This window comes from Sinocyclocheilus anshuiensis, unplaced genomic scaffold, assembly GCF_001515605.1.
Source record: "Sinocyclocheilus anshuiensis isolate Anshui unplaced genomic scaffold, SAMN03320099.WGS_v1.1 scaffold1960, whole genome shotgun sequence".
NCBI lineage: Eukaryota > Metazoa > Chordata > Actinopteri > Cypriniformes > Cyprinidae > Sinocyclocheilus > Sinocyclocheilus anshuiensis.
In genome coordinates, this window is record NW_015557194.1 from 151525 (window position 1) to 173518 (window position 21994).

Consider the following 21994-nt stretch of genomic DNA (forward strand, 5'->3'; position numbering starts at 1 on the left):
AAATGTGAGGGGTGTACTCACTTCTGTGAGATACTGTATATATATATATATATATATATATATACACATATATTTTTACTGAGCTCATTCTGGGATTCGAATTTGACCAAATCAATATATTTTTGAAGACAGCATAATGTTGGAACATCCTATGTGTCAAAATAGAACCTATTCAGCTTTAAAATACATCCTACACACGCTGCTCACTAGGCTTTGAAACAGAGCAAATACATTTGTTCTACACCATAACAAAGTCCATGTCCTGATAGATTCCCATAAACACTGACTAATTTATATGAGGTTGACATCAGGAACCTGATTCATTTGCTTTATGTTGTGCAATATCAAATGCTCATGAGGAAGTCGCTGTCTGTTTTGTTAAGATATATTGTTATTGCTTCCTTACCTGTCCTGTCTGGCTTACCTGTTAGGACATACAGCTGTTGCAGACATCACATTCCTCACTTTCAGGACCAAACTGGATTGAACTAGGCGGCTACGACAATCCAACGAGATGGTGGTACGACAATCCAACGAGATCCTGATGGATATACAGGTGCATCTCAATAAATTAGAATGTCGTGGAAAAGTTCATTTATTTCAGTAACAGCTGTTTCAGAGTGGTGACGAAAGCTAGAGTGTGTTTATGCAATACACAAATTAGAGTCTATGATAGTGGGAATTTTTCATTATATCCTGCCATTTTAGCTGTAAAGTAAAACAGATCTCAAAATAAAATGTAAGATTCCATTGCAAAAAATATTGTGAATATGACCTATGACCATTTGTTTTTAGCTTGTTTGTTTTACCTTTTAAAAAAAAGAATAAATAACACAGATCAACAAAACACTTTCAGATCAAGTCCAGTTAGAGGCAAAGTTTTATAAAACTAAAGAGGAGGCTTGAAAAGGACCTGACAGACCATAAAACATGATTTAAGAGTAAACATCAAAAAGGAAAGAAAGACGGAGCGCTGAAATAAATGACAACACATGACTGAAGTGGTTTACAGAAGTGTATTGGTTAGGTTATGTACGGTAAGAGCAAGATGTAAATATTGCAAATGTTAACTATACCTTTAACATATTGACAAACTATAACAAACAGAATCTGAAAAAAGGTGGCCAAAGAAATGCTTATATTTCTCTATATATATATATATATATATATATATATATATTTCTATTTGTTGGTGGGTTGAGTAGATGTTGAGTTTGTCTCGTTATTAAAAGGAGAGATAGAGGAGACTTGAGCCCCACGATTTGCTCCATGAGAGGTGCTTGAATTATGCATTAGCATTCAGCAGCAACTGCTGTTTTGACAAGAGTGCTAAAATGCCTGCTGGCTCCTCTTGAATCTGTCAACAGACAGTGTGTATTGTGCAATACAGTCACAAGTGTATATGTGATAGTGAGCAAGTGGGACTAGATTGAAAATGTTAGATGCACACCAGACATTTACTAGAATAAAAATGATTTCCTAAATAAGCACGAACAGCAAACAACAGGGTTTTTTTTTTTTTTACATTACATTATCTCTGCGTCCGAAATCCGAATATGCATACTTGTAGCTATAGTATGCAAAAATCACCTGTTTTAGGACGTTCAAATACACTGTGTTCTTAAAACAACACCAAGATGATCTGCATGCATGTAAAAATTTACTATGTTTAAGAAGAAATTCATCAAATTCATATTCTGAAAGTATGCTAATCACAACATATGATTTTATATTAGGAGCATGACATTTGTTTGACTCTTCTCTGTGGGAGGTTAATCAATTGTATTAAGTTGATTCATCAAATATCAATTGTATAATCTAGAAAGAACAAATGAAGACACACCAAATTGGATTGACCAAAGACTAATCTAACTTGCATTTTGAGTCTGTGTGAAAGTGTCAATGGCTTGTTCTTTGTAAAAACTTTTGTTGATTAGAGAAGATGAAAGCAGTTATATCCTACGTGTTAAAAGGGGGCCTTTAAGAACCCTTTAACACTTCAGTTCACTCGTATAATCCAATCAGACTGGCCTGAAGGGAATCGATACAAAACCTTTATTTTTAATCACATGGTGTTCCACAACCATGTCGGATTTCTAAGAATAGTTCGTAAAAGCAGTACATTAGGAAAATATATTAACAATCAATTCCCCAACCTCAGTTTTTAGCTACAATGCATCTGTAGAGGGCGATCGACTGCTTCTCCGTTGTGGGGAAGGATGCCTGTGTGCTGATTGGCTGTTGGAGCGTTGGGGGCGTGGTTTGAGCGGAGGTCTTTCCACAAAACCAAAATGCGACGCGAAGAAAGTTTCATTCAGTACTGACTAGAAAGATAAAAGATACGGATCTCTTGATTTATGGTCAATCTTTGTTGCGCTTAGTTCAAATACCATATTAACCAGCTCAAGAGCGGTTTATAGCTACACTGCTGTACGGAAACAGTGCTTTTGAAGAAACTTTACCTATAGCTGGTTAATTTCTTCATTTGGAATGAATCACAGAGACTCTATAATGGATCTGATGTGGCTTTTATACATCGCAGCGAATATCTGCGCTTTGCTCGCCTCTGCTGAGAGACACACTGTTTTCTGGAATAGTACCAACTCTAAGTAAGTAAATTATGTATTTATATATTTATTTTTACCACTCTTTTCTTTTCCTTTAAATGTAATATTTTGATAATGATTATAATAATTTACGCTGAAACGCTGCTAGTTATAGTAGCTTTTTACAAACTCCAGCGTCATATAGCGTTTTTCAGGGTTGAAGTAAATTATATTACAACTTTTTTTTTCTTTTTGTGTGAATGTATCTTAATACGCGTTTTATGGTCAGTGCGTTTGGAAGGTCTAGCGGAGTTGGAGACTCGTGCTTGTTTACATTGTAGATGTGTTTTTTTTTACTTTGTGATGTTGTTACATCTTTACCTGTAACAGATTGCATAATTCAGGCACTCTTATTGCGTCATAATCTGCCTACTACCCATCACCGAAATGTTTGTTTACCTGTACTTGTAGGCTACATGTGATGCTCAAATCTGCCTCTTTCTAAGAAGAAGTGATGCTTGCTGGGTGTGTGCTGACTATGCTCGTTCTCGTGCATATCTTAACAGCAATAGTAGTAGCCAATTAAATGACCATATTCATGTAATGTAAACTCAACAGCGGTCTTGCCATATGGTGCTGTTTAATTCATGGTGGGAAACCCCAAAAGATTGAACAGAAAAATAGGAGGAAACTGACTGGGCCGTTTTGCTCTTTTGACGTGTAGCAGTCAGTGAGGTGTTGAAATAGGTGTTGAATCTCGAGTGACTTTTCCGACTGATACGCGCAGAGCAGAAGACTGGATTGCAAAACTCAAATTGCCGATACGAGGTAGACGCGAACGAATCAATTTTGGATCTTTATAAGGATTCGATTGAACCGATTCACCGAGCGTTTGGGATTGACTGAAAGGAAGAACTTTGTTTCAGAGGTGCTATCATTTTTTCGAGCATGTAGGAAATGTTATATGGCAAAACATAAACTGTAGTGCATTTAACTACATACAGGAGTATTCAACTATAAAAAAAAATTTGTAATTTTTACAAAAAAAAATTGTGAGTGGATATCTGAGAATAGTTTTGAGTGATAATACTATAAATAATTTAATGAAATAATAACATCATAAAAATATATTGAATAAATAATAAAATAAAGTACTATTTTGCTAAACTTGCTAAACTTGACAAATAAGGGGTGGGATCATACATAGTTACAGTACAACACCGAGTTACAGTAATGATTTTGTCATCTCTGAACATTGGTGTTAAAGTTCCAAGACCCCAAAGGCAGTGAGACTGAATTAGTGTAAACAGAGAAACACTGATAACAGACTGAAACCTGATGAATTATAGTGTCTGCCCCACACTCTCTAATACGCACGCACACACACACACACACACACTTAACCCATAAACTCTTCTTAAAACAATAAGTGTTTTCTCCAGCAGATGTAATGATTACATCAATGTTCAAACAACAGTGAGCATTTTAGCGCCTGTGTAATCCATATTTTTATTCCATATCATAATCTTACTATCGTTCTCTCTCTCTCTCTCTGTCATCTAATCCTGTTTTCATAGAAATACTAGAGGGGCTGGGGAGATGCTTTTTTCCTGCATGTCTTTCTTTCTGCCTTTCTGCATTTTCCTGCACTTTCTTTCTTTCTTTCTTTCTCTTTCTTTCTTTCTTTCTTTCTTTCTTCCACATTACTTTTTGCATTTCTTTCTTTCTGCAGTTCTCTCTGCATTTCTTTCTTTTAATTCCACAAATGAAACATAGTCCATAAAGTGTAATAATGTGGTTACATTTATATTACACATGGTCAACAGTGTGTGCGTGCATGCGTGCGTGTGTGCGTGCGTGCGTGCGTGTGTGTGTGTGTGTGTGTGTGTGTGTGTGCGTGCATGTTCTTTCTGCAGTTCTCTCTGCATTTCTTTCTTTTAATTCCACAAATGAAACATAGTCCATAAAGTGTAATAATGTGGTTACATTTATATTACACATGGTCAACAGTGTGTGCGTGCATGCGTGCGTGTGTGCGTGCGTGCGTGCGTGTGTGTGTGTGTGTGTGTGTGTGTGTGTGTGCATGCATGTGTGTGTATTGGGGGAAGGTTGACTTCAGGGTCGATAGACCATTGCAGCTGAGTTTTTTTTTTTTTTTCAGCATGAGAGGTGATTCTGAGTCAGGTCGTGTAAGTGTGCATGTTTGAATTTGTTGGTGTGTGTTCTTGTTGTGCTTGCAGCTGCTTGCTGAAACACATGTGTTGTAGTGTTACTCACAGTCGATAGTTGATCAACTGGAAGGTGTGAGCTGATTAAGGAGTGTCCTGGTGAGCAGTTATAATCCAGCCCTTGTTTATGATTCACTGACTCACTCATATATTATTAACTAAACTTCCTCTATTAAATTCTCTGTGTACTCCTGCAGAGTGTGTTTTTCTCAGAGTTTAACCATTTGAAAGTACCACTAGTAATAGTTCACCCAAAATTTAAAATTATATTATTTATTCACCCTCCTGTTGTTGAAAGCGAAAGAAAGCAGTGCACCAATAACATATTATATATCCTAAAAGAGCTCCAAACAACTATATTCAAGATTTCTTAACTCACATGATAGTTTTGTGTGAGGAACAGACTGAGGTGAGTCATTATTCACTGAAAATGTTGACATCCATCCTAGCTTTCTTTGGCATTTTCATGAAAGTTAATGAGATGACGACAAAGTCCAATTCATGAATGAATCATTCTTTTAAGTGGAACTTTTTCAATGAATTGTTTAAGCCAGTTTAGAAAACTGGTCTGACTTATTCATTCATAAATCTCATACTTACCATCTCAATGATCTGGTCCCAAATAAAAAAAAAAAATCTTTATTTTTTTGTGAATAACAACTTAAAATTGCTTTGTTTGTCACTCAAGCCACTGCATGACTTCAGGAAATTTGGAATATAACACATATGAATAACTTTTCAGTGTTTCCCCTGCCATTATATTAGGGGGGTGCCCGCCCCCCTTGAAGGTCAAGTTAGTTTTATTTAATTATATTTTCTCTATAGCGCCAGATCACAACAGAAGTCATTTAAAGTTACCTTTCCGATAGAACAGGTCTATACCTTGCTCTTTTATTAAGCAAACTAAATAGCCTTATGTTTTTTATCTTATTTACACGACGGCATGTCATTTCTGTCTCTACGCTATGGTCACGCTCTCTGTATCACGCACAGCGCGCGCACACACACACACACACACAACTGAGCACACTCCCACTAGTATTTGTAAATATTAAGCCGCAAAACGATTCATATTTAAATATGAATTCTGCGTGTCTCTGTGTCAATGAATGGCGCAGACATGCGGTTTTGTTTACCACTCGACATAAATACATGAACAACATCTCCAGAACTTCTCTGAGAGTCACTTCATGAGCATTTGACCTTTTCATTTGAGTAAAACTATCCTCATATCATATACACACAGAAATGTAAAGGCATTCACGGCAACCCGTCAAAATAAAAGTCCGGTTTAACCCGTCACAAAATAAAAGTTCTGTTTAACTTGAAGGCATTGGCAGAAATATATTGCTATTGTTCAGTAGAATGTATGTACAGGCTGCTACTACTACTAAAATTATTAAAACCTTATTTTTAAGGAATAATCATACAATATTTCTTCAATGTTTTAACTGTAATATTAAATGACCTTTATTTTCCAAAAAATTGTATTTGCTTAATTTGCATTACTTAAAAGATAGATTAAATGAATGTTTTATGCCTTAAAAAATGTAAATACACAACACAGAATTTCTGAGAAAAAAATCATAAGGCTATTGTAAGAATAAATGAAACTTGTTTTTATGCTTTCAAATAATTAGACATGCTAAAACAGAATTTGGTAATAATAAAACATAAGGTTGGAAAAAATCTAACATTTCATAGGGCCCTAAACATGTAATATTTGTTAAACTTTTAATAAATTGATGTTAAATTGTTTTAGTTTCATGATTTTAATTAATTGGACATGCTTTTTGATTAATAAAATGTAATTTAACTAGGGCTGCACGATAAATCGCATGCGATATTTAATGCGCATCTTGTCAGTAAAGCCGCTTCTGTAATCAGCGGTAAATCTCCATCACGTGCGTGCTTTCACATTGAGCAGCATTAACTACACAGAGCCGTTGTTCACTGACAAGCTGTGCAAAACCATGTTCATACTGACGAGATGGGCATTAAATATCGCATGCGATTTATCGTGCAGCCCTAAATTTAACCATTAAAAAGGAGTCCCCCCCCAAAAGCCGTAAACCTAGGGGAAACACTGCTTTTATTATCTTTTATTTATGCTTTTTGATGCTCGAAAGCGCCAATTATTGTAATTGTACAGCAAAGAGCAGGTAGTCCACTATTCACAGTTTCTCCTTTTATGTTCCACATGAAGAAAAAAAAAAGTTTTTGGTTTTGGAACAACATGAGAGTGAGTAAATGATGACTAAGATTAACTAATCTTTTAATATCACTTATGGATGCTAAACCTTTTCTGTAATTGTTGCTGTTGTTATTTTATCAGCACTCAATGGCTTATAGAGATTTCTTCTCTTTCTCTATCTTTCTTGTCTTTTGTTGGCCTCTCTCTCCTACCTGTCCTTCCCAAACCTCCTCCCTTTCCTCTGGCTGTGTGCCCCGTACCGCATGGTTAACTGGCACAAAGTTCAACCTCTCCTCTGCTCCTTTTCCTTTAACTCTTTCCCTCGATCGTTTTGCTCTGCCCCATCCCATCAGTACCCCAAAACTCTCCGACCTCCTTACATTTTTGTTTCTTCTCTGCTTGTCCGCAATCACCCCATTGTGTTACTGTTTCACCCTGTAAAAAGGTCTTTTGGTTTAATTCAGCCAGAAATGGGGCTTTCTTGGTTTTCTACCCAAAATGTCCTGTTCACTCATGTTTTTTTTCTTGCAGGAAACAGTTTTTTTTTTTTGCTTGTGGGGTTTTGCCAGCTAAGTGCTTTTTTGTTATATGTTCCAGCCAAATTAGCACGCTCCCACCGCAGATCTGCAGTGGAACAAAACCAGGGGCTAGTGTGACCAATTGCAAGCCAGAGTTCACAGCCGAAATGAAGTGGCATTCATGCGGTGTGTCTGTCACTGTGCCTGTCTGTAAATGTGTGCGGAGAGGAGAAGTGGAGATAGAAACCGATGATAAAGTGCCATTTTGCTTTTGTCTGCATGTCACTTAGCATTAAACTCATCAGATCTGTGTGTGTGTGTGTTCGACTGACAGTGAGAGAGTGAGTGATTAAGTGCCATTCACTCTCTGTAGTCTGTCACTCTCTCTGGTGGTCTTCAAATAGGGAGGCCACCACTCGAGCCCACCTCTCTCCCGATCTCCTGTCTGGCTTCTCCCTCATTCCCTCTACCTTTTATCTCAGCCATACACGCCAACGCTTTTCATCCTTTGATTCAGTTCCTGTCCTTATTTCCTTTCCCTCTGTGAAAGAAGGAAGAAAAAGAGGTGTCGAATTCTTTTCTTTGGCTTTCTTTATCGGGTTTGGCAGCCATAACCACCAGAGCCTCTCTCGCTCCCCTTTTCTCCTCCCTTTCACCTTCTCCATGCCTATTCTGTCCATTCCCTGAGTCTGAATTCTGGCGATATCTGCAGAATTCAAATGGCCGTCATTCACAAAGCTCTACAGATTCCCGCCCATTGGGTGTTTGTTTTTCGGCTGGTTTAGTATACATTTCCATTTAAAGGGTTAGTTCTCCCAAAAATGAAAATTGCCATCATTTACTCACCCTCATGTCGTTCCAAATTCATAAGATTTCCATTCATCTTTGAAACAGAAATGAAGATCAAGCAAGTTCCATATTTGATGAGCTCTTTGATGTTCGTCACTCAATGTTTATATATATGAATAAAAGACTAAATGACATCTGTTCATCATATAAAGTGCTCAAAACAAACAGCTTGATTAATATAGATTAGGTTTACTTTTTATGAACTTTTTAAAGAGTCAAAGTGTTGGGTAAATCGACTTTAAATTGAGGAACATAAATCTCTCATATTCCATTAAAAATATCTTCATTCGTGTTTTGAAGATGAACCAAAGTCTTATGGATTTGGAACGACATGAACAACATTTTGGGTGGACTATCTCTTTAACACATTTTTAACATATATAAAGCCATTCCGCAGAATTGACTTCTTCATTGCCTCCATCCCTTCTCCAGATTGTAATCAACTCTTAATCTTTCATTTTGTGAATTTAATCTGGCTCTTTTTTTGCTGATTGCTGACCCATGATAATCTTCTCCAGCAGTCCTTATTCATTTAAGCTCCTACATACAGTCCCTATCGGGCAGAAGTGTTTTCTTTATATAATGTGCAAAATATGTGATATTTGTCAAGTCCTGAGAGATTTAACATATTGTGATTTTCAGACATTTACATTTACATTTACATTTACATTTAGTCATTTAGCAGACGGTTTTATCCAAAGCGACTTATAAATGAGGACAATAAAAGCAGTCAAAACTAACAAAAGAGCAACAATATATAAGTGCAAAACACAGACATATACACACACACAAAGAAAAACAAGTAGATAGAAGAGAAAAAATAGAAAGCTAGTGTTTTTTTTGTTTGTTTTTTCTTAAATAAAAAAAAGAAGATAAATAGATAAAGTAGAATTAAAATAGAATAGAAAGTGCTAGAGTTAGAGGGTCAAATAAAGATGGAACAGATGTGTTTTTAGTCGTTTCTTGAAGATGGCTAAGGACTCAGCTGCTCGGATTGAGTTGGGCAGGTCATTCCACCAGGAGGGAACAGTTAATGTAAAAGTCCGTGAAAGTGATTTTGTGCCTCTTTGAGATGGCACAATAATGCGTCGTTCACTTGCAGAACGCAAGCTTCTAGAGGGCACATAACTCTGAAGTAATGAATTTAGGTAAATGAGTGCAGAGCCAGTGGTGGTTTTGTAGGCAAACATTAATGCCTTGAATTTTATGCGAGCAGCTACTGGTAGCCAGTGCAAATTGATGAACAGAGGTGTGACATGCGTTCTTTTCAGCTCATTAAAGATTAATCTTGCAGCGGCATTTTGGATTAATTGTAGAGGTTTGATAGAAGTGGCTGGAAGACCTGCCAAGAGAGAGCATGGGACAACAGAGACATGAGTGAGCAAGTGAACTCTGGCCAAAGGTTGAGGAGATGGCCTTTTCCCTCGTCAAGCGTGAGTTTCCTGGCCAAATGATTTCCCGGGAAAACAGCACATCCTGCGCGTACAATAAACAATACCTTTCTCACACACTTGCGCACACAAGTGGCCCACTTCTTACACAAGTCTCAGATACACACTTCCTCGTATGCACGCATACTCTGTGAATTATTATTCACACGAGTTAAAGGGCTTGAGAAAGCGATCATTTTGTCTACGGCTCAATATAGGGGGAAAAACACGTGCCTATACGCCCGTTTCGCATTTGTCACTCATTGCTTTCTCACGCACTTTGTTTCAAAGATGATTTGTTCATTACACCTTCAGCTACAGCTGCTGTCACAGTCTTCAACTCCTTCAGAATTCCCAGAATTGTTCCTTCTTCTGATGGTCATTCCTTTTCCTCCCTTTCACCTCATTTTTGAACATCTTTGATTTATCTTTCATGTTTAATCAGTTCCTCTCATATTTAAGACCACAGATCCATTTAACAGCGCTTTACAATCACACGCTAAGTATTTGTCAGGGATGTGCTGTTAAGTTTGTGTCAGTGTATTTAATGTCTTAGGATCTTGTTGTCACAATCTCAACCCCATGTGGTCTTGTCTCCACACTCTTGTTGTTTGTACTGTTCTTGAATGGACTGGTTTTTAAGATGAAGGTCCATTCCCACGGCACATTGCACACATTTTATTACGGCACGGTGCGAGAGGCCACTCTCCCTGCAGGATGGCTAATTCCTAAAGAATGCAAGAAACTACTGAGGTCATTTTCATAGTGATATGAGTCGCCTTGTGTACTTCTCATTTCCCTTCACACTGAGTGCTCCCATTTTTCTAATTATTTATGTAATTCATTTATCTATGAGAGGACATCAGAGCTGAGCAGAGCCAGTTGGTACAGTTGACTGGTTAGAGCTGTAATTATGTGTGACAGATCGGACAAATAAGGAATTAGATGACTAATTCCTTAGTCAGCTTTTAAGACTCTGTACGAATTAAGAGTTTAAAAATGTAGCTCTTGATATTATATACAGCTTAGATTGTAAGGTTATACTTGGTTTAAAAAATAGCGAACGATTTTTGCTGTAAATTATAGGGACACTGCATTGCATTGCATTTCTGAGTAGATCTTTATCACATGCTACCATGTCTTCACAAAAGAGGAAATAGTTCAGTCATTTGAGAAAGCAAATCTGACAACTTGATCAATGGCGCTGAGAGACAAAAGATTGAGCGATTTGAAGGGAAAGAATAAGATTGATGAGGATAAGATGCTTATAAACAAGATAGATTGAAAAAACCCCGGTGTAGAATATTTTCTCGAATGGGGGAACCGGTCGGATTTGGTTGCCATGGCAATCGCAAAGGGCCAGAGTTAGTGTCCACAAACGTAGGTCACTAACCAACATAACTCGAATTCCAGCGAGCCGCGCTCTGATTGGTCGAGAATGCCTGGGGGCGGGGTCACTGGGAGAATGAATGGGGGATCAAACAGGCTTATTGAGCGCTGAGAGACGAACCGAGAGAGTGGACAGAGATGGATGGATTGAAGAAAAGATGAAAGAGCGAGTCTGGTCTGAGTCAGGGCGAGGACAAGCGCAAGAGTGGCCCATTCTGGTTAATCAAAGGATTCCTTGCTTTTTTCCATTCTTCACACTCTTCATCTTTCTTACACCTGCACAGTACAAAGCAGTTTTTTTTTTTGTGAAAATACAAAATCTTCCATTCCAAACTAAACCATCTCACCCATTCCTTTCCCTTTTTCCTACTATATCTCTCTTTCTGTCTCCCGCCAGCCTTTGTTGCATTTCCAACTGAACCACTCCACTGTAACGCTCCAACTGTGTTTCAGAACAATAAAAGAGCTCGCTATGGGCCCCTCATATCTCTCTCTCTCTCTTTCTGCTTGCATTGAAGTGAATGAGGCCCCTGGCCCCTCGGCAACCTAGGCCGGGTAATCCCGGAGCACAGAGCACCCGCTGATCCTGCCGCACTGCATTCCGAACCAGTCACCCGGAACAACGCCGCCTGCATTAGCGCTGAAGTAAAACGACAGAGGTTTCAGGGGCTAATGACATACTTGATTTAGCCAGCGAACGCAGGTGTGCAGATGAGAGTGAAGGATGGATATTTGAACAGATCCGGGGTCAGAATTTTGTTAATTACTGTTTAGACTGTAGTATCAGGTGGTGAAAGCTACAAAAGATCACAGATCGAATAACAGGGATGTTGGCGGACCTATTGTTGGAGTGTGTGTGTGTGTGTGTGGGTGGGTGGGCGTTTAAATACCTCAGATCTTCCCTTTTAAACAGGTGAATGTGGGAAGAATGTTAACTTTTTCTAGTTTAGTCTAGTATTAACCAACTTCCCTGCATCGCGGGCAGGCGGGCGTTTAAATACCTCAGGCCTTCCCTTTTAAACAGGTGAATGTGGAAAGAATGTTAACTTGTGCACTTTCTGGAGTATTACCAACTTCCCTGCATCTGTGTGTGTAAGTGTGTGTTAAGGTCTGCGCTGCTTACTTTGAGTATTTCCTCACCCTCTCACCCCCCGCTGATCATCCCCCCTTTCTCTGAGCTCCAACATTCCAGCGAGTGATAGAGTGTTGAAATGAGAGAGGGAGAGGGAGGTGAGACCAATTGATAGACAGACTTAGAGGGGCTAAAAAAGAACAACAAAAACTTTGAACTAAAGATTAGGAAACCTGACATTAACTTTACAGTAACCCATTTGGCATCAAGTCGATTCTTCCTACTGAGCATTCCACTGATATTTATAGGAAGATGAGTTCAGGATGAAAAAAACTTCAGCTATTCATGTTTTACGGTAAGCACGGACATGACTCACAAGCACCCATATTCACCCGTATTCTTCATCTGCCAGGTTTCAATGTTCATAAATCAAGCACAGAGTTCATTCATTCTCATGTTTTATTTACTCAAGTTATTTATGTGTGTGTGTGTGTGTGTGTGTGTATAGTTATTCATTTTTTTCTTTTTCTTTTCTTTTGTAGTTAATTTATTACTTAATTTATTTAAATTTTATTTGATTAGACTTGCTAAAAAGGTTTTTGCATAGTTTTGATTATCTTATATATTTGTTTTGCTTAGTTTTGATTCTTACTTGATTGTTTTGATTTGGTTATTTTATTTAATTATATGTGTCTATGTTTATATATATCAAATAAATGACTTTTTTTTTTTTTTTACTGTTTTTATTTGATATTGCGTGGATGATTTTATTTTGTTTGTTAATACTACTTGTTTATTCCATTTTCAGTATTATCTTTTATTTTATCAGTTTGTCACTGCTTTGGCAATATAGTAATACTACTAAAAAATTATAATACTAATACTAAAAATAATACAAAAAAATTAGAATACTCATACAGCATAGATAATTCTTATAAAGCATTTGTGAGATAAACAATGAGAAAATGTTTAATATTTCAGCTGTCCCTTTGTTAACCCTTAACACTATTATCGAGCATTTGAAGCCTGGAACAAAAAAATCAGAGGACAGAACACAAAGCATAAATGATTTAAGTTCATCTGTGGAGGCTCAAGATGAAGTTTAGCCCAGTATGTATGATGAATGGCATTACTGTATGAATAAAGGCATTGATAAAGTAACTGTAGCATTTGAAAGGACACTAGCACAGGGAGCACCCGCTGACCCCTGTATTGAGACAGGGTCCATCCCCCACTGCTTTCTCCCACCCTCCCCACTGACTCCCAGCCCCCGGGGGCTGAAGGGGGAGCAGCATAATTGCCCCCCTCTGGGACCACTTTAATTCCAGTCTTTGTGTTTTAATTGCCCCCCCTCCCGACCCTCTTTTGATAAACACATTGGGGCCATACCACAAACAGATTTTAATCAGGGCTTTAACGGGGTGTGTGTGTGCTGGTGCGCCAGATGACTGCTCCCAAGCATCTGGTGACAGCAGTTAAAGAATGTGAGACATGTAAATTATTATTGGCTGTGAGGTATATTTGCTTCATTCATCAAACAAAGATGCATCAGTGTGTGACTCCAATACACGGCCACCAGAGAATTGAAGTGTGTGACTGGTAGTGCTAGGTTTGGCTTTATGTGTAGCTCTATGTGTGTTTGTATGTGTGTGTGTGTTTGGATCAGCAGTGAGTGAAAGCAGCAGGCCAATTAAAAGGGCTGTGTGTGTGTGTAAGACTAGAAGAGGTCTGGAGCCAGATCGTCTGTCCTAAGACCAAGGGGTCCCCCCCATCAACAAACAAGAAAAAGAGAGCAAGAGAGACTTTGATCATCGAGCAGACGTGTGGATGTTGTCACGCACGACAGAAACACCCACTCTGGGAAATAACTGTTTCCAGCAGACAGGGAGGAAAGCTGAAATTCTCCAGAAAGTTAGGAGGATCCCAGTTAGTGTCTATGACGCTCACTTCGGCCCTTGAGAGGTTTGTGCTCCAATATTTCAGTGTCAACTGATACTTTACTCTGTTAGCTAGAATTTTACACGTTCTAAAGAAATTATGAGTGGTGAATGCTTGTGGGCGAGACCCACCACCATAATGCTAAGGTGTTGTAGGTGGTTGCTAGGGTGTTGCTATGTGGTTGCTAGGGTCTTCTAGGCAGGGCATTTGTTGTTGTTTACTTAGTAGCCCAAGTGAAAAGAGTCAATTTCCAAATCTCTATGATATTCTAGTCCCTAGATATGGCTCCTTGGGTCACTCCTTTATTATAAGTAATTGCAACGTTTCCAGGTAGAAATTGTAAGTCTAGATGTATTACATTTAGAAGCCACACAATTTGAGGTATCAATCACATCCTTAGCATAAACAATGCTAGACAAATTACACACTATAGTATAGTACTTTGCAGTCAGCATCAAATGAAATTTCACCCTACCTATTTTTGTAAATGCATGTTATTGATCTCATTGTGAGCGATTCAACAATGCATGTTTCAATCTTGAATCAAAATGTCAAAAACCAATCTCCCGGTGAAACTACAGACTTTTCTCTGGTGACATATGCTGGAATTCTCTAATCATTTAGTCCACTTAAACCCTTTTATCAATCGAATACAAGCTTGAGACAACAACCAGTGAATTGAACCAAATACCCTTTTGGATGTACGTCACAGAATGAAAGAAATGATCGCTCACTTCATCCGTTTCATCGCAACTTTAGGGGCTATCAAGCATTAACAAGGATCACTTATACAGCTTGTCATTTAATTTCAGAGTATAAAAACTATGACTCCACGAAAGAAAGACACATTATCAGAGGACGAGAAGTAAACCTAATCACCATCCAAAAAGTTGTACCCAGGGAGCCTAGAAAGTTTTTATAGCTGATTTTAGGCCTGACTCATATTGAGCTCATAATGAAAAAGCCTGAACCTGAGCTGAGCTCAGAAACGAACATATGGAAGCTAAAGTGGCATGCGCTGATGGATGGATGAATAAATAAACTAGGGCATTCTTTCTACCTCTGCCGTTCTTCTATCAGTGGGCAACACATAAACAGAGATAGCATACTGCCAGAAGCGCTACAGGAGCAGAACCAAGAATGAAGCAAATGCCGGAGAGAGGGAGGGTGTGTAGAGGAGCAGAAAGGCAGACTGTCTCCGTCGCCTCACTCCATGTGTCAAATGAAAGGGAGAAGTGTGGCGTAGACAGGGTGTATATGACTCCGTCAAACAGTGTGCGTGTGTTTATCTGTAATGAGTAAGGGAGTGTTGATGAAACTCTGATTTATTTCTCCATTTGTGTTTGTGAGTATGAGCATGTGTTTCTGCAGATAGTCAATAGTCATCAACTGGAGATGCAACCTGACACATTTCTAATGCCTTTGCGTAAATAAGACTACTCTCACAAGGCAAGCGAGATCAATACGTTGCACACATTCACGCCAACACGTCCATGTTCCTGCCATTCTCGTCGACCTATTCTCTGACTACGGCCAGCGTGCCGTTCGATCAGTGAACTGATGTTCAGAATAATCTATATTCATGCTTCTGTCTCGGCTCTTCTTCTACAAAGAAATCAACATACTCATCTGTCTTTCCATTGTTCGCATTTTTTGCATTTTCTTCCCTGCCACCGTCCCTTTGTGATTTGCCGTCTGGTCTTCTTTGAGATGGTATTGTAGATCAATGCGAGGGCAATTGAAAATGTGATTGCATCAGGTTTGCCATTCAAGTCAGACGCTCCGTGAAAGTTCTCTAAATGAAGAATTCTTGTCGCCGATGGGACAGACATCGCTAGGGTTATTCTCATTTTCTTGTTTCTTGTTTTCTGCAGATCTCATATGTTAGATGATCTTGTCTCAAAAAATTGAGTTTTATAGGTTTTTAATATTTGCATTATCAATTTTTTTATACAAAATATTTACGGAATCACTCATTCTCTTTTAGGTTCCGATGGGACAACTATGCGGTTGAGGTACACCTGAACGACTACCTGGACATCGTTTGTCCTCACTACCCACTGGGCGAAGTGCCGTCACAGGACGCTGAGCGCTACGTGCTCTACATGGTGGAACGCGAAGACTATGACACCTGCCGTCCGCAATCCTACGATCAGATGCGTTGGGAATGCGGCCACCCTTTCGCCCCACACGCGCCCGAGAAGTTCTCCGAGAAGTTCCAGCGCTTCACCCCATTCACTCTGGGAAAAGAGTTCCGACAGGGCGAGAGCTACTACTACATCTGTGAGTACAGGCCTTACAAAAGTCAGCTTGCACTTAAGCTATGAATGTAACGTTTATGGTGGATCGTTTTAAAGAATGGTTAGGGGTGGAAATGCTATTGAACATCCGAAAACCGGTTATAGATTTATTGCCCCACAAACCATGCGCTGAATGCTAAGTCTGTGAGTCATATTGGAGCCCTCCTTCAGCACCACAGTAATGAATACATTTCAATTCATGTTGTGGACTGCTAAACTGGCAGCAAAACCGCTACGTGTCTTTCTGGCATCCCCATAGGCTATCCTTGGGGATTTGGGGCAGTCGGAAACACAAGGAGCGCAATTCAGCCAGCATGTGGACTGGAATATGGAGGTCTAGAATTAAGAATGGTGAAATTCAACAACCCCATTTAGACCCTTCTAGGAAAGCGTACTGCTAAAAAAGTTAATTGTGCAAACATTGTGCAGTCAAAGGTGGAGCGTTTCATGGATAAAAATGCATTAGGTCTGTTTTGATGGAGTGGAAAGATCAATGTCAGTCAAATGCAAATACAGCTAAAGCACAGCTAAGCCCAATTTTCACTGTCGCAGTTTAAATCAATGGATTAGCAGCTCTGATACAGTGTAAACTCAAGGCACCTTAGAGCACAGTTCCACCACTGTAATAAAAGAGATCAGACACAGGTCACAGGTCACAGGTCCAGATGGCTGCTAAAGAGAAGTGGATTAGGCACTACACGTCTAACACTAAACCTCCTTTCTAATTAACCTGTCTGCTACTCATTTCTCTTTTACCTCTCTCCGTTATCCTTTTATCTCCCTCAATCATTCCTGACGGTCTTCTTTTTTTTCGCCTTACAGCCAAACCACTGCACCACCACGGACAGGAGTGTCTGAGACTCCGGGTGGATGTAGTTGCCAATGATGGTGAGTATCGCCGCCCTGCTGGCAAATCTGAAAACTCCACATATTTTGCATTTCAGTTGATCTGTGTATTCACTGGTGTTTGTTTCCATTCAGGTTCTCAAGAAGCCAGGATTGGCACAGGAGGCGGAGCCAAGGTGGGCACAGGGGGAGGAGCTCACACACCATCTAATCGGTTACCAGCAGGTAACAGTCACGCTAATTGAGTTAAAACTGTTTTATCTTACTCATGTCATGAATACAGTTGCAGTGTATGCTGTCCAAGTATAAGTACACAGATGTTTCTACACAACCTCATTTTAACACACTTTTGCCTTTCCACAAAAATAGTAAGCAGCACAACTGTTTTCAGCATTGATAATAATAAGAAATGTTCCTTGAGCACCAAATCAGCATATTATAATGATTTCTGAAGGATCATGTGATACTGAAGACTGGGGTAATAATGGCTGAAAATTCAGCTTTGGCATCACAGGAATAAATTACATTTTAAAATATATTGGAAACAGTTACTTTAAATTCTAATAATATTTCACAATATTACAGTTTTCACTGTATTTTGATCAAATAAATGCAGCCTTGTGATGACACAGCCTTAACAGATCCTATATTCTATATTCTATGCCAATCCACCAGTGACTTCACAGTTTACAGTACACCACGTAGACACAATAGCTGAAGTCACAGAATGTGACCCAGAACAAATATCCACAGGATGTTTGCAGAAATGTTTTCATAGCACTGCAAACACAGATATGAGGTGGATATTAAAAATAGAAAGGGTTGGCTGCTTTCTAAATGCAATATCACATAGTCAAATCAAAAAAAAAAAGTTCAGATTTTTTTCACGTTGTCTGGGGAGGATATGAATAAATGATTCGCCTGTTTTATCTAATTTCTGTTCCATTAAGTGTGACTAATAGGTTTTAGCTGACACGAGTTCAAGCCATTACCAGAGTCCTGCCATGATGTTATGAGACACAATATTGTTTAGAGGGCAGGTTATCACAGCTCAGAGTTTTATATGTTTGAATGTGAAATCGAAGAAGACTCGCACTGGTTTCACCACGGGAGATAGGAAGGATAACAAGAGGATAAATAGCAAAGGAGAGAGAATAGCAAAGGAATGTCAGAAAGAGTCTCTAAAAGCTTGTGTGCTGTAAGCATTGTGTATCAGACACAAAAAAAGTAATTATGCAGCCTTCTAAGATACATCATTTGAAATAAAAGACAGAATCCATCACAATAAGTGGAAAATAAGTGATGGTGGATGAAGTAAGGAAAATTACTTTGGATTGTGCTCATAGTTAAAGGGATAGTTCACCCATAAATTAAAATTTTATTATCATTTACTCATTTTCAAGTTGTTTCAAACCTGTATGAGTTTCTTTCGTCCGTTGAGCACAAAAGAAGATATTTTGAAGAATGTTGGTAGCCAAACAGTCGACGGTAGCCATTGACTTCCACAGTATGGAAAAAAATACTATGGTAGTCAATTGCTACCGTCAACTGTTTGTAAATGATGACAGAATTTTGGGTGAACTATTCCTTTAAATAAAGATCCAGATTTTTGTTTGTTATCGTCTCATGTCATTCAGTTTAAATTACATTTTAAAATATATTAAAACAGAAAACAGTTACTTTAAACTTGTAACAAAATTTCAAAATATTACAGTTTTTTGAAGCCTTGGCCAGCATAAGAGACCTTTTTCTATACATTTTTTTTTTTTTTTTTGCTTTATTTAAATCTTAATATATACAGAGTTCTGGCATGAAACTCTAGATGGCGCAGTCCGATAGGTCTAACTCAATCTGACCTAATGACATCATTATCACATGGCACAACTGATTGGTTCTCTCCTGTAGAGATATATGGCTTCAAATATATGACTAGTGCTTGCCGTAGCAGTGCAGCTTGCTTCAGAAACTCTCCACCTTCCCCAGCTCCACCTGTATAGATCTGCTACGAGGTGATTCATGTATGCTATATGGGGGTTATTTCATGTATGTTATATTTGCAGCAGCAATATTTCTTACATGCTCACAGCAGCATGTTGTGGATGAATTGGCAGTAGCAAGTCTCGGTACTTGCTCTGCCTTGGCAGCAGCAGCAGAAGCGTAGCAGATCTATTCCGCCAAGACCAAATACATTAACATTGTCATGTACATTGCCATGCCAATCCCTCCGAGAGTTGTCATGACAGAAATATATATTATATATTTCAGCAAAATCGAAACACTGCCAATATGCATGTTGAATACATTCAATGTGGTTTCGGGTTTTATCTTTGTAAACCAGCTACAACCACTAAAAAACAAAATATGTATTACTTCCCTGTTACAGATGATCCTGTTGTGGCTCTTCCTGAAGTACAGAAAAGCAAGCGGACAAACTCTGCCATTTCAATAGCATCCTGGACTGTCCTCACAACCTTACTCCCCATTTTATTATTACTGGTCTTACAGTGAGATGAACATTGGACTAAATTACACTTACAAAAGACTATAATGACAGCGGCCTGTGTTGATGGAAGCACACAGGGGTAGCTCTTTACATCCCAGTGCTGGCCATTGGGAGACGCACGCGTACAGGAAGTGGAGCTCTCACACCGCTGGTGCCGGTGGAGAAGCGTAACTGGAATGAAGAGATCTTTGAACATTCTGACACTTCTAAAGAAACAAAATGAGATGTCAGTATTTTTCTGGAAATATTGTTCATGCCAAGGGAATTTTTCTCATATAAATGCCGGACTACACAAAACCTGGATAAGAACAAACTGAAACAGTAATGCTGAATTTGAAATAGCACGTACTTTAAATATGGACAACCCATTTATTTGAGTGTCATAATGAGGAGACGCAAGCCAAGATTGAGCCAAAGACCACAGAGCTTCTCACGGAGGAGCAGAGCGATCAACCCTTTCATTGTTTTCTCATGTTTTGTTGATCCAGAGAAATAATTGAGTTTCGAATTAATTTATGTAGCATTAGTTCATTGGGTTTTATTCTCATGATTTTCTCATTTTATAAGACTGTGTGCTGTACCTGGATTTAAACCTGGAAATGCAGCACAGAACACACACAAACCCCTTTTCCACTGCTGGTTCCTGTGACGGGACATCTGTGGAAATGAGTAGAGTATGTCAGATTGGGCGCCCTCACCCTGTCGGCAGAAAACGGGGACATCCAATACTGTTTACCAAACCCACTGACACACTTCCATTCACAAATGCTTTTTTGTACGTTCATTGTTTAAAGTGTTAGTAAATTATTAGGTTTGCTGCAGAACAAATTACTGTATATAGTGAGCAAAAATGTTTACTGTGTGATAGAGAGAGAGAGGAAATGAGACGCAAGAGAGGAGACACTTGTTGGATTCATGTTTATGTTGATGTGTAGATGAAAGACAGAAAGAAAAGCAGGAAATGTTGATATGTCCAGAAACACACGCTGCCTCTCAAATGTGTGTGTGTGTGTGTGTGTGTGTGTGTGTGTGTGTTAACAGAGGAGATATGATGGTCTGTCCCGGGACGGTGGGTCAGATCAGCAACCCTCAGCATTTTAAACTGCTCAAACACAATCAATGAGAAGGGCACACACACACACATACAATCACTTACACATCAGAAATGGACAACTGGAAGCCAACAGAAGGATTTTAACACAGAAAACAACCCAAGTAAAGTAATTCAACTGATTTGTATTGGTAATTGGACTATATATTGGTAATAGGGTACATGTCAAATAAAATACAATATAAAATAAAAAATACAATTTAAAAAAGATAAATGAATGATAGAAAATGACACATTTAAAATCATTAAATTGCATTATATAAACATACTGTTTATATAATGCAATTTAATAATAGCAAATTATTTATTTATAACAGATATTTTTACTTAGTATTTAATTAATATTCACCAAAAAAAAAAAAAAAACAGTTATTGACTGATGAATCTCAAAATGGCCAAATATCTGCTGATTACTTGACCTGCCTGATACATCAGTCTGTTACTACAATATAAGCCTGCTATGATTGTTTTTAATCTACATATACTATATACTACCAGGAACTGTTTGTGTGGGGAAACTGCATCAGGTTTACAATTTGAGAAGGACACACATTTATAACACTAATCAGCTAAAGCACTATGAACAAAACACCACTGACTCTGACATGATGTAGCTGTTTAAGCTCAATTCCGGACAGTTGTTCGTACGACTGACGCAGCTGTATACGACTGACGTTAGATCACTCCGATTCATTTTGTTTTCCTTTTTTCATTCTCATATTCTTATTTTGTATATGTATTGTGTAAAATGTATATTATGTATATAAAGAGGATTATATAAAAAAAGAGACCTTTGATAAGAAAAAAAAAACAGTTAATGTGAAGATTCTTATGTGAAAATAAATGATATTTTTGGAAAATGCGATTGTCGCCGACCTTGTGTTTTTTGCAGAGATGTGTGATGTCATCAGTTGTCCTGATTGTATTTATTTAGTGCATGTGAAATAATATGGACTTCATATTCGTTCCTTTTTCTAACTGTTTCTTCATTCAGCATCAAGGAACAATGATTATTCCCAAGCTGAGCGAAAGCACATATTGTCCTGTGCGTGTGTCAATAGGATGAAGTA

General features: G+C 38.5%; 1 protein-coding gene across 1 annotated transcript; it reads left to right on the forward strand.

Annotated features, from left to right (window-relative positions):
- The first annotated feature begins 2327 nt into the window (after positions 1 to 2327).
- On the forward strand, positions 2328 to 20314 carry LOC107678802 (ephrin-A1-like). The gene is made up of 5 exons (XM_016474209.1): positions 2328 to 2609; positions 16152 to 16447; positions 17287 to 17352; positions 17446 to 17535; positions 19694 to 20314. Exons 1-5 carry the CDS (start codon positions 2491 to 2493, stop codon positions 19816 to 19818), a joined length of 696 nt encoding a protein of 231 aa, XP_016329695.1. The 5' UTR covers positions 2328 to 2490; the 3' UTR covers positions 19819 to 20314.
- Positions 20315 to 21994: the final 1680 nt, after the last annotated feature.

What these genes read in the sequence shown, in the direction of transcription:
- LOC107678802 (XM_016474209.1), top strand. Translation starts at nt 2,491, where the DNA reads ATGAATCACAGAGACTCTATAATGGATCTGATGTGGCTTTTATACATC. An exon ending in CGAGAGCTACTACTACATCT is followed by an intron (nt 16,448 to 17,286) that starts GTGAGTACAGGC and finishes TTCGCCTTACAG; the next exon opens with CCAAACCACTGCACCACCAC. An exon ending in ATCTAATCGGTTACCAGCAG is followed by an intron (nt 17,536 to 19,693) that starts GTAACAGTCACG and finishes TCCCTGTTACAG; the next exon opens with ATGATCCTGTTGTGGCTCTT.